This window comes from Pecten maximus, chromosome 2, assembly GCF_902652985.1.
Source record: "Pecten maximus chromosome 2, xPecMax1.1, whole genome shotgun sequence".
NCBI lineage: Eukaryota > Metazoa > Mollusca > Bivalvia > Pectinida > Pectinidae > Pecten > Pecten maximus.
Window position 1 is genome coordinate 32,002,592 of NC_047016.1, and position 13,886 is coordinate 32,016,477.

Consider the following 13,886-nt stretch of genomic DNA (forward strand, 5'->3'; position numbering starts at 1 on the left):
ATATAATTATCATGTATCCCTGATTTGAAGAACCTTCTGTCACCTCTACTTAGCATCATGATCATGTTGTAGTGAGCAAACAAAACTTATGGCCAAGCTCGTCAGTTTATTACATCCAATTTTTTTCCGCCTTCTTTAGAAGCAAAACAAGGGATCGTAATGAGTACAAACCTTGGCAGATTTTGTTTTTGACATCCCTCATCAGTGGCCCAAGACCTGGTTCATTTGAGCTGTAGGGATTACCCAGCATCCTCCCCTGCAGGAAGTCCTCTTGTTGTGGATCTTTCTCCAGGATCATAAGGAATTCTCCCGTGTCACTCTCCTCCTGTGAAATAACACAATAATTGATTACTTTTCAAAGCTTTGATTATAGTAAAAGTTTCTCTCTGTAAAATGGGTTGAAATTAATTTTCTTTATTCCAACTATCTGACAGCTAGTATCAGTACAGCTTAGACTAAATTATCTCTTCTTCACATCAAATAGATTTTATTTCCGTATTTTTTTCACTTAAATGGGATTTTCAAAGTTAAAACAGATATTATTTACCCAGAATAGCTACCAGTAATCATTTCACCAAACTTTATGGAACTGAGAAATTAGACCAAATGGTTTTAAGAAGTTGATAAAAGAAAAACGGACGACCAATGCTGTGTCATTGAATAAACTCACAATTTGGCCAAGTGAGATATAAACTTAAACAGAGAATGATACTCTGTCCAAACTTACTGGGAAGATAATGCTACACAGCCTTTCAAAGATGAATACAGGTGACCGGTAGTCATCCTCTGGATACTTCTTCACAGTCTGCACACACACCTGCATAAACTCCTTAGTCTCAGACTCAGTACCTGTATATAAACAAAGAACAATTGTTAGTTTTGTATGGAGTCTGATGTTAATATTTTACTTATTTATATCCTGTTATCTAAGTGAGCCTACATTTACTGGGAGATTAAAGCGTCTGTAGCTCGAATGCCTAGAAATATTTATTCAGTTCCCTAGTATGCTGCTGCTATGTAGAAAGTAAAGCATATCTCGGATTCTGTAGCATACAGAAAACAAAGTTAACATCCCCAAGGGAAAACGATATCATAACAAGTGTTTATTACAGTGAACGGGATCGTTACATAATTATGTCCCCCAAACGATCCCCACAGTTGTTAATAGTAGTTGATATCGCAATAGTGTTTGTAATGTCATACTTCATCTATACTAAGAAAGGAGCAAAAACAATATGTCCCCCGAAACTTTGTTTGGGGGACATATTTATGTTAAATATTGCGAGAGAATGTATTATCCTCCAGTTGATGTAGCATGTACCTGTAGTGAGCTCTTCCAGTAGCTCCAGCAACTTGTCTTGTGTGTCATCAATAAGCTTTGTCCTCTGGACGACGAGTTTACGTAGAGACAGGTAACCGTTCAGGACGTATCCCACCAGTTTGTTCTTATAGTGCTGTTTGATCACCTCCTGTTCCACAAACAGGGACAGCAACTCTATCATAGCCTTCAGTGCAAATCCTTGGGCAAGGTCAGAGGTCAAGGTTGTCTCCTCCAAGTACTGAAGCTGTTCTACCTCCTGTAAGGGCAAGGTTAAATTCACTGCATTGACAATACTGCTTAGACAGTTTTGGTTGACAGTTAATCAGTATAATCCATCTGTTAAAACTGGGACCTGTTTTTGAAATGCTGCAGACAAACTAGTTATTTGTCCTTTTTTTTTTAAATTGAACATTTCAGGCATAAATCTTGATGGACCTGCAGATATTAATAAAGGCCTTGAAAGCAACATGAAATCACTAGGTCTGTCATTATTTCATAATTAAACAACTGATCAAACTGTTTGGACTGTAATAAATGAAATTATCCACATTAACTGGTTAACTGTCTTAACCGACACCGAGAAGTTTGCAGAAAGATTTCTATACTAATATATCCATCAACTAGTTAACTGCCTGCACCGACACCGAGAGGTTTGCAGGAAGATTTCTATACGATGATATTGATCCTGGACCTGGTTGTTCAGTACTTGCCTTTGTGATGAGTTCACCTATATGGAATAGCAGGCCCTTTATAGCCAGGTAGTACTTCCAGTAGGCTGGTGCTATCAGGCGTTTGTACAGTACCAAGAAGTTGGTAGCACTCTCTCCACTCTGACCGATGTCATCCAGGCAACTGTAACATAACATATTAGAGAAATGTCTTACTGCCTATCAGGGTAGAAAATAACACTCATATATTTATCCTGTAATAATCATAGGGGTACACCACATCAGTATTGGCTTCAAAGTAGGGTAAGGACAAAGACCATGAAATAACATTAATTTTGTAAGCACTTGTATTAAACTTCATTTGACAATGAAGGAATTTTACCAGGCATCAGCTATATTTAAGAATTATCTAATGTTCCATTTTCAACCCTATAGAGTTCAAGTACATTATATATTAATCTTGCTAAAAGATATTCATATCAAAAATCATTGTCCAAAAGAATACAGAGAGCATGTCATCACTACACAGAATTATACTGAAGACATCTATAAATTCCGAGACTTACAGAGTGAGCATGTCTATAATCTCTTTCTTGCGGGTTGGAATTTGTGCTATGGATTCCACAATGCTACAAGCTGTCTGACGTGCTGATCTGGATGATGGGGAGAACATGGCCTGTTTTCAACCATGTGGTCTGAGTCAATTTAAGCTGGACAGCGGGTGTCTTCCACATCTTTTGGCGCCATCTAGTAGCATACTTCTCCATCAGGAAGCGTGCTCTGATCTCCTTCTTGTTTGGTTTTTCTTTAGGCTTTTCCTCCGATTCTGCTGAAACTGAACACGAAATAAGTGATCATGGCAATATACTGTTAAGTAGATCACTCAAGATTTCCCACCTCTTCAGACATATTCCCAAATACAAGATTTCATGAACGCTGATCTAGAAATTGCTTTCAATTCCTGAATGATGATCTATTAGAGTCATGGACTCTGTAATTACCTATATCAGTAACCAACAGCTTGGCTGCCATCCAATGGTGTTATATATTTTCTTACAAATTTGCTATTGACTCTCCTTTTGTATTAATGCGAAAATAAATCCCACACGAAATATAAATGATTTGAAGAAATCCATATGTTGGGACTATATCAATGTTAACATGTAGCTATATATAGAGGTACTGGACAATGTCTATTTACAAGTAAATAAACTCCGGACATACTGACCTTTCTTCGGAAGACGTTTACGCCATGTCTGGAAAGAGTTCCTTGGGTCACCAGCCAGCCAAGCTTTACTGTTGACATGGAGTTCGGAAGAGAGCTGGCCAACACTAGATGGCCCCACCTGTACCTCCGGACCTCTATTATCCTATACACATCAATTATAGACTTTATATATACATTGCCTTAGAATACCATCTGTATTCTGTAATAAGCCTAGGGGGCCAACATATTAAACTTTGACTTAAAGTAAAGCTTCAACCTTTTTGCCTGTTTTACTGAACTGTAACAGATATGGTGGGCTTATAACCAGGGATGGGCCTATTACCAGATAAATATCAGTAAGAATTTGTCTACCTGTACATACCTTTTCATTAACCACAGTCACAGTGGTGCTGACTGTAGCTCCTGAAGGCTTGATAAGATGCTGTAGGATTCGTAGGCACGGGAGTGTAATACTGTCCATGATAACAGGCTGTTTTAGCTGCATCCCCATTAAAAACAGCCTCATCACTAAAACGAGTTAAAAGCCCATTAAAAACAGCCGTATCACTAAAACGAGTTAAAAGCCCATAAAAAACAGCCTCATTACCACTTAAACAAGTCAAATCTCCATTGGATCAATCAACTTAACCCCATCAATGTTAAAACCATTTTCAAACAAATATGAATATCCCACTGAGGTTGTTAAATCACTTAATAGCAAATTAAACATACATATACTTGGCTTTTTCCTTATTTGATAACAATACAAAGCAGCACAAATATTAAATGTCACTTACCACATCGGACACGCTGTTCCCAGCATGTATCCTCCTGCTGAAGGGATCGAGCCAATAGAAGGATCTCATGTCTCACTGACGATCCCTAGAACACAAACAATAGCTTTCATATGTTTTAGTTTACATGGCTTATCCTGTTTAAATATCAGAACATTCATGATTTCAGATTATCAAATATCAAAACATTGTACAGTCAAACCTGCTCTAACGACCCCCTGTATATAACGACTGCCTGTCTATAACGACCGGTTTTAAGATTCCCCGTGAGATCATATGATTTCAGATCATCAAATATTAAAACATTTATGATTTTAGATCATCAAATATCAAAACATTTGATTTCAGATCCTCAAATATCAGAACATTTATAATTTCAGATTATCAAATATCAAAACATTTATGATTTCAGATCCTCACATGTCAGAACATTTTTAATTTCATTTTATCAAATATCAAAACATTTATAATTTCAGATTCAATAGTCAATCTAATGAACGATAAAAGAATAAATTCCCACTAACCAGGTCTGGGTTGGAGAAATGACCCTTGAGGGCAGCAGCAATGCGGGTCATGATGAGGTTGTTCATCTCCTCTGTACCACGACGGCTATCCTTTGTGAGGAGACAGAGTAGGTGGCGTACCTCGGTCCTCACGTGTAGTGTCCCATGTCTTAAGTTGTAGTCAATCAACTCTTTGATCATCCCCTACAAAACACAAACATCATGTTCTTTACTTCCAACATCCATCTCCAGATATTCCATAGCCTTGGTATTATTTTATATAATAGTGACATTTTTATTTTTTTTCAGATCCAACAGGACACCAGACTGATGTAATTTAATTCAAACAGTACCTTATAATAAGATGCATTTTCACCAGAACCCACCATGCATAGGATTTCTTGTTTTCTGGATTTCTCTCATAGGATATATATTTCAATGTAATAGCCCTTACAAAATTATTTCTGAAAACTTACCTCTTTAATGACTAGACAATCAGCTAATGCTATTAACCTGTTTGAATGCAAGTTAGAGTTTCTATGAGCACCTATCTTACTACAGAGCATTTATATGATAGCTTATCTGACGACAGTCTCTCTGTGATCCTACTTAACTTGTGAGCATCTGTGAGAGTCTACCCGACATCTGAATTGAGAACTTACCTGACTACAGAGTATCTGACGAAGGTTGGTATTGGTGACAAGGGCTCTCAGCAATGTAATACAGTGTTCCACAGCTGAGCTAGCACAGCCATAACAGTTGCTTGGACGACCTCTGTAAAACAGTATTGAAAACAATTTAATTTGATAACTTCTGTTAATGACAATCAGGAATATACTGCCTTATTCATCGTATTGAGTTATTTCTGACATTAGTTTCTTAATACTGGAGCAGTATGTGACTTCCTTTACATGTTTCAGCATATAACCATGTTTTCAATGCCAAAAGAGTTGAAGTAAAATTACCACTGATATGAGCATGTTTACAATATATCTGACAATTTGGAGGAGCTACTATAGGTCCCTGTCTTAAAATGTCTGTAGACGAGGCAGAGAATTGCAGCACATAAGTGAACAAAAAGGACAATCCAGCTAATACATATACAGTGGAACTTCGTTATCCGAGTGTTCGAATTAAGCGAGTTATCATTTTTGGTGAAAAGTTTGGTCAATATTTGTCAACATTATAATTTATATAATCATTATAACTTCGCTCTGTCGCTCATCAGTTTAGTGTGAAGACTGGTCAATACATGTAAATATATATGTAATGTTTCGTTATGTTACTTGTAATTTGGTGTAGTTTTGCCGATATACAGTCACGATAAAGTTTCTTTCACTTAGTCACTTCAAGAACGATCTGATGTCCAAGTCATGTTTGCAAAAGGTAAACGATAAAACGGAATTCGACAAAATAACAAGTTATTCATGTCAAATCAAATACCCGGTAACCGTTTGAGTTTAACACAGATTGCATGCAAAACGTAACAGAACCATTACCTTTTATTGGATATATAAAATACTGTTTGATCGGCCTACTTACTTTTTATTGATAACCACGTTTCATCCGATTTAATAGACAGCACTGACCGTTACAGTTGTACTCTGAACACCTTGGCAGTAATTACGCTATAGTTTCAGCAGTTTAAAGATTTAATAGGCGCTGGTGACTGTTTCATTTCTACACCTGTAAAAACATCAGCCGGGTAGATCTACCAGTGTGTCAGAGATTAGTTCCGCTTGAGCGAACGGGTAGATGAGTTGTTGACTATCGTGTGTACTAATATCGGCGACCGCCTTAGGAAATTACGTGATGTAGGTAAAGCAGTACTTTTTATCACCAAGACATGTTGTTATAAGATTCAACCGACAATTTCTTTTATGAATTTATGAAACACTTATAATAGCATGTTAGGTTAGTAGTGCCGATATGTTCAGTATTACAAACGGAATTTAGCTCTTAAAAAATGTCGGCGTTCACCACCGATCGACGAAAATTATACTTCGAGTTATTCGATCATTTCAAATAGGATTTTTATTGTTGGGACCAAATTTTCACTTCGTATTATCCGAGTTCTTCGAGTTTTCCGAGTTCGAGTTTTCCAAGTTTACTAAGATAAAGAGAGAATTCGGCCGGGACCGACGAGGTACTTCGAGTTAAGCGGGGTATTCGAGTTATCCAAGTTCAAGTTAACGAAGTTCCACTGTATTACATATCCCGGCTACTTGGGCCATACTTACATGTCCTTGGTAGCTTTGGGTTTACAGGTGACCTCCCTGACCTTGGAATTGTCTGTGGTGTCGCGGGGAGAGGAGAGTGGTGAGGCACGACTGGCTGCAGCCACAGCCTCCCTCTGCTGGCAGTCATATTCAACCAGCTCCTTACGACAGGCTAGCACTTTCTGTCAGTCATAAAACTCAAGTTTAGTTATAGTTCAAATGCTAGAGCTCTTACCTAATATTGCCAAATAACTTTTTCATGATTGCACTGTTCAGAATGTGAATAGATGTAAAAAAAAACCCACCCAAATTCAAAATAAAATATATAAATTTGGTTCCAATACACTTCCTAACTGACATAAAACCCATACAAATACCATGAAAATGCCATTAAAATATTGCAAAGTCATACATAAGTTGAACTTCATGATTTTTTTATGTAGAAACTTTCATGGTTTTAACTGAGAAAAATTTAGGAAACCCATGAATTGACAAACCAAACCATGAAATACCTGATATAAGGTGAATTATATAGCAGTCTGAAATATAAACTCTGGTCATGGCCATTGAGTTTTGTAATACTACCACCTCAATATCATTCATGTCTATGATTAAGATTCTAATTGGGTTAATGCATGGAAGGTATAGCGTAAAGCAAATTCTTTAAAAAATTATCTGACTGCACATACAATTAACCTAATAGCTAGCATCCAAGTTGGTCACTATCTAATTGTTCATAAATATACATCTCCGGCCCAATTACTAATCTAACCGTTTGGACTGTGATAAAGGAAGCACAGCCAAAGCATTGGTAATGTTCTGTAAGTAAGAGTTAGAGTTACATTACCTGTATAGTCTTGCTAAGTTCGTCGAAGGAGGACTTGCATTCACTACAGTACTTGATGGCGAGTTGTTGTATAGATTTGTTAACACTACTGTTGGTAATGGCAGCCCCAGCTCCACCTCCTCCCGATCCTACAGCAGCCTCATCCTGCTGTGAAATTAAAGGTAACTATAATGTTGGATTAACTCAATATGACACTAGACACCTTTGTATGATCATTTGTTATGAACATATATTACAGCAGGCAAAAAAAATCTTTTCTCTTGATCAGCATACAAATACATTATGTACAGGATGTGTATGCTTCTGAGTATGAAATACAATGTCACAGCCATTCCTTGGTCAGAACATCGAAACCTTAGTTCTGTTTATATCGACTGTTTCTTAGTTAAGAAGAGATATAAAAGCTGAGTGTTGTACCGGTAGTTTCTCCGAGCTGTGTTCTGTGACTTGTACTAACAGCTGCTCCAACAGGGGACGATGGTGCTGTAACTGCTTGTAGATTCTGTCCGCCTTCTCAAGGAGGTTGTTGATGGTGGAGATTGTCTATCAGGGAAAATCACAACTCAGTACATTTATAGATAAAATAAACCCTTACATCGTGTTCCCTAAATATCAGTCAAGGTAATATCATAACCAATTATATTTTAAGTATATAGTATGTATAATACTTTTTCTTTAACCATTTTGTCCAGGCTTTATTGCTACAATTTGACCTTCAAAAACCACTCGACCTCACATACCTTTTTACGATCCTCCTCATTCTCTATAGGGTCGACAGCACAACAGGACTTGGCTGTTAGCGTGAAGTCAAACTTGGCATATTTACAGAAACCACAGGCATTACACAGGAACGGATCCTTCTCATCGTAGTTTATAGCTCTGTTGAAAATTTTAAAACACTTATTCAGAACTACAACACTAACAAAATGTGCTTCTTACAAACAATTCTTTATAGTTACTGTATCAATGTGAAAGCTTCAACTAGTAAGATAACTAGAGTGTGAAAGGAAAGACAGCCTTCTAATTACCATCAGATTCTGTTCCATACATGTACATAATGATACATAGCAGAAGATTTTAGAACGTGTTACAGCCAAAACCTTTAACCTTGAGCAGTGCTATCATACATAAAACCTACAACAGTATGTCATGTGGACAGTTATCTTTACAGCTGCCAGCTTATTTAATCAGCTACTGGTATGATCATCGTGTACCTGCACTTGTGGCACTGGAAGACATTCTCGCCACAGTTGCCACACACACCAGGGTTAGCGGGTACTGAAGCACTACACCGTGGACACTGAAGTGTCTCAGCTGTGGCCTGCAGGTTGTCGTAGAAGTCGGCGTACTCTATCATTAGGTTACATGCTACGATGGGGATGGGGAAGTCCACCTTCACATCCGTCTGGCCTGCAGACAAGGTCACCTTTCGTGCCTTGTGCCATAGTCCAGGTCTGCAAAATCATAAAAAGGGCTTAAATGTCACCATTACGCATCATTCTGAATTTGCAAATTTGATGTGGCTGCAATATAAACAATGACTTAATGTTTTCAATACTTACTTTATTATAGATGTTTTTAACTGATCTTATATTTCTAGTACATATTATATTTACTTTAAGGATATATTATTCAGATGTTATTGTAAACAACTCACTTGTTTTTGAGCTCAACCACTGCCTGAACAGTCCTGTTGTTGTAGTAGATGTTCATTACTCGTACCTGTGGTAAGAGTAAAAATCAACAATGTCTCAATAGGGATATTTCAGTGATCATAATTGAACTAAAGGTGTATTGTATATACATTGGGCAGTGAATGTACATTCTACACAATTCATGTTGTTTTTTGTTTTTTTTTGAAAACTGCAAACATTATGTCATAAGTTTGAAAATATTAAAATTCAAACTATACAGTAATAGCTGAAATTGGCCACATAGTAAAGAAAGAAACAAAAAAAAGCTATTTTTTCAGGAATTTTAAGAAATGTTTTGAAAACATGACAACAAAATCCTTGAACTCATCACAGAGATACTGCACTGCTAATGAAACCTGAGCACTGACACAAGTAATTCTCCTTACCATCTTGGTGCGTTTCAAGTCGCTGATGCGGAGTGATATCTTGGAGATGGTATGACTCCCCACCAGTTTCACAATCTGTGTTGTGGTCGTAAACTTAGAGTCGACCTTAATGGCTGACAGCTTCAGGTTCTGAAAGCATTACCAACATAAAGAAATTAGTGATGAACTCCTACACAACACTTTTCATCAATGATACATGATCAGTGTGTTTACCTTTTGGCAGTTAAAAACATAAAGGCACAAAAGAGTCATTAGGTAAAAGATAGCATTTTCAATTTGTGAAATATGGCATTTTTCAACATATATCATATAACAAACATACATGTTTATCTATTGTTGCATATGCTAATGATACTGTAACAGTTAATGAAACAACTGTCTATTAATAAGCTTTATGCCAGAAATTTAAGGTAAGAATGAAACAACTGTCTATTAATTAGCTTTTTGTCGTAAGTTTAAGGTAAGAATTACCGTGGATTCCTCCTCTGGATTGTTACACACTAGACAGGGGTCACTTTCCAGATAGTACCCATCAAAGTCCACCAGTCCCTGTAACATACTGCAGCAAACCTACACATCAGTATATACTCCTAATATTCCTGCAGTAAGCCTAGAGGGCCATTAACATATAGCTTCTGACTCAAAGTTGGGGGTGGGACTATTACAGGACAATGAAATTGGCAATTGTTGGTAATTCTAATACCTTAAGTTAATATTAAGCTGCGATAGACATGAGCTGACTTATTACAATGCAACAGACTTTCTAAAGGATAAATATGTTACAATCTGCACACATTAAGTATGTAAACAAGACTTTTTCATGAAAACATAGTTTATGAAAACAGACTTTTACAAATTAACAAATTCCTGAAGCCATATTTTGTATACCTTGTTCACCTTGCACGATTTTTTTATGCTACTGCACTGTGTTTTTGGACAGACTTTGCACCTGTACTAATTTGACAGAATCTATTTCTATACTTACTTGTAGATCTGGGCGTTAGGGTGGTTTGACAAGATCTGGTTCTCTTCTTTTAGCACTGATATAGCCTTCTCCAGGTATTGCTTGGTCTGTAATATATACAATGTCTTAAGTTTGAAACAACTTTATCAGAACAGATATTTCACTCTGACTCATGATTTTTAAACAATGAAGAAAACAACTGTTTGGTACCAATGGTAATAATAGATGAAGCACTACAACATTGTTTTGTTTTAGTATGATTACTGGATTACAGCCAGGAAAGGACTTGATGTTTTCTTCTCCTATTCCCATCCTCTCCCTAAATCACATCCTTTCCCTAAATCACTAACATTTCAACCCTGCATGTCGACTTAAATACCTTTTTCTCCGATGTTTGTGGTGTCTTGAGTACAAAGTATCCAAGCAGGTCCACAAACTGTGCAGCTTTACGCCCATACAGGGGTAGTTCCTTCCAGAGACTCCACATCAGTTCTAGTAGATGTTCTTGCTCCGACAGACTGGAGTTCCTGATGCAGAAAAAGATGAAATATTTATACATACATTCAATAAAATCTGGAAGTCCTTGATGTTATTCTATTATCATATGATGTCACACAAGGTTTATTATTACATCAGATATAGTACACTTAAACACAATGTATAAAACATAGGTTATTCACTGAATAATATGCTTGTGGTAATGAAAAACATTGATCTAGCACTAGTGTAAAGTTAAGACTTCCCAACTCAAACCAACCTATATTTACCCCTAGCTCTTCCAAAAACATTCCAACCTTCCAACTCTTCCTATATCGGACATTACACCTTAAAATTGAAAGTGTGTGTTTTACCTATGCTAAATATTGGATGCCAGGTATTTTATAGTTATTATATATGAGAACAGAAAATACCCTTACTTTAAATTAGATAAAGCCATATTATAAACAGTTAATATATACTTGGTTATAGGTGGATTTAAGACTTACTTGTAGATGTGGTAGAGCAGGCTATGAGCTTGCCAACGTATACTTGTGGCATTTGACTCAAGAAGGAATGTGCGCAGGAAGCGAATCATCAGGTCTTTATCCAGGACACGATTCAACAACTGTACCAGATTGACACACAAAGCCTCATCATGGCGCTGGCCATCATCAGAATCTGGACAAAAACCGAAATTATAATTTTCTATTGATATTCCAGATAGAAATCAATTGAATAGTATTGGTTTGAATATATTCTATACATGCATGCATTATTTTGTTAATAAGCTAAGGGTCGAACACAACAACTTATTTATTTAAACTTGGATAAATGTAGGAGGTGGACGTACTGCAGGACAATCAAATAACATTTGCTAGCATTTAATTGAACACCGTTATAGATATGGGATAAGCATGGACTCACTGCCAAGTTTTTATTGAAAACCTGATGGATCTGCGACCTTGTGTACACCTACCCTCGTTTTTGTCTTTGTCTTTATCCTTGTCTTTTTTATGTTTGGCTGGGGAGCTGGTGGAAGCCCCGCCCCCTATCCCTGTGTGACCTGTGACTGGACCCTTTGATCCACATAGGGCACACTGCAGCAGCTGTAGGACTGTTGGAGCCACTCCCTCATCTAGCACAATACTGGCCCTCACTAGGAACGCCAATACTCCTGTAACAAACAAGAGGCCCATGGGGCCTGCATCGCTCACCTGTTGGATTAGGCCAAATGTCAAAATAATGTTCATATTCACTTTGTTTTATTTGTTAATCTCTAACAATATTTAATGCTATATATGGTTATAGTGTGGTAATTCAAACTGCTTTCAGATTAATGAAGTCCAGACTCTCTAAGGTCTGAAAGACCTCAAGAATTGCTTTTAGAACATGCATTCATCACTTTATGACAAGTAGCGATTCAAAGGAATTACCTCTATTTCACCTATTGGGTCCTCGGGGGTCAGAGTCACCATTTATGCAAAATCTGTTCCCCTTTCCCCAAGGGTGTTTCTGACCAAATTGGGTTCAAATCCATTCATAACTTTATGACTAGTAGCGATTTAAAGGAATTACCTCTATTTCCCCTTTTGGGCCCCGCCCTTTTGGCCCCTCGGGGGGTCAGAGTCACCATTTATGCAAAATCTGTTCCCCTTCCCCCAAGGATGTTTCTGACCAAAATGGGTTCAAATCCATTCATAACTTTATGACTAGTAGCGATTTAAAGGAATTACCTCTATTTCCCCTTTTGGGCCCCGCCCTTTTGGCCCCTCGGGGGTCAGAGTCACCATTTATGCAAAATCTGTTCCCCTTCCCCCAAGGATGTTTCTGACCAAATTGGGTTCAAATCCATTCAAATCTGTATGACTAGTAGTAATTTAAAGGAATTACCTCTATTTCCCCTTTTGGGCCCCGCCCCTTTGGACCCTTTGGGGTCAGAGTCACCATTTACTCAAAATCTGTTCTTCTTCCCCCAAGGATATTTCTGACCAAATTGGGTTCAAATCCATTCATAACTTTATGACTAGTAGCGATTTAAAAGAATTACCACTATTTCCCCTATTGGGCCCCGCCCCTTTGGCCCCTCTGGGGTCAGAGTCACCATTTATGCAAAATCTGTTCCCCTTCCCCCAAGGATGTTTCTGACCAAATTGGGTTCAAATCCATTCATAACTTTATGACTAGTAGCGATTTAAAAGAATTACCACTATTTCCCCTATTGGGCCCCGCCCCTTTGGCCCCTCTGGGGTCAGAGTCACCATTTATGCAAAATCTGTTCCCCTTCCCCCAAGGATGTTTCTGACCAAATTGGGTTCAAATCCATTCATAACTTTATGACAAGTAGCGATTTAAAGGAATTCATCTATTTCCCCTATTGGGCCCCGCCCCTTTGGCCCCTCCAGGGTCAGAGTCCCCATTTATGCAAAATCTGTTCCCCTTCCCCCAAGGATGTTTCTGACCAAATTGGGTTCAAATCCATTCATAACTTTATGACAAGTAGCGATTTAAAGGAATTACCACTATTTCCGCTATTGGGCCCCGCCCTTTTGGCCCCTCGGGGGTCAGAGTCCCCATTCATGCAAAATCTGTTCATCTTCCCCCAAGGATGTTTCTGACCAAATTGGGTTCAAATCCATTCATAACTTTATGACTAGTAGCGATTTAAAGGAATTACCACTATTTCCCCTATTGGGCCCCGCCCTTTTGGCCCCTCGGGGGTCAGAGTCACCATTTATGCAAAATCTGTTCCCCTTCCCCCAAGGATGTTTCTGACCAAATTGGGTTCAAATCCATTCATAACTTT

The 13,886-nt window shown here is 37.8% G+C and overlaps 1 protein-coding gene across 1 annotated transcript in view; it reads right to left on the minus strand.

Moving 5' to 3' along the window:
* LOC117321796 (E3 ubiquitin-protein ligase UBR4-like) overlaps window positions 1-13,886 on the minus strand; it is a 79,540-nt gene that overhangs the window by 17,441 nt on the left and 48,213 nt on the right. Inside the window, 23 exon segments of the mRNA XM_033876370.1 lie at window positions 172-325; window positions 728-849; window positions 1,322-1,577; window positions 2,032-2,173; window positions 2,556-2,671; window positions 2,673-2,824; window positions 3,218-3,359; window positions 3,579-3,724; window positions 3,994-4,078; window positions 4,515-4,697; window positions 5,156-5,267; window positions 6,734-6,894; window positions 7,560-7,706; window positions 7,977-8,102; window positions 8,300-8,438; window positions 8,774-9,013; window positions 9,217-9,281; window positions 9,640-9,768; window positions 10,111-10,198; window positions 10,625-10,710; window positions 10,983-11,130; window positions 11,590-11,761; window positions 12,060-12,257. Coding sequence (XP_033732261.1) covers window positions 172-325; window positions 728-849; window positions 1,322-1,577; window positions 2,032-2,173; window positions 2,556-2,671; window positions 2,673-2,824; window positions 3,218-3,359; window positions 3,579-3,724; window positions 3,994-4,078; window positions 4,515-4,697; window positions 5,156-5,267; window positions 6,734-6,894; window positions 7,560-7,706; window positions 7,977-8,102; window positions 8,300-8,438; window positions 8,774-9,013; window positions 9,217-9,281; window positions 9,640-9,768; window positions 10,111-10,198; window positions 10,625-10,710; window positions 10,983-11,130; window positions 11,590-11,761; window positions 12,060-12,257 — 3,309 coding nt within the window.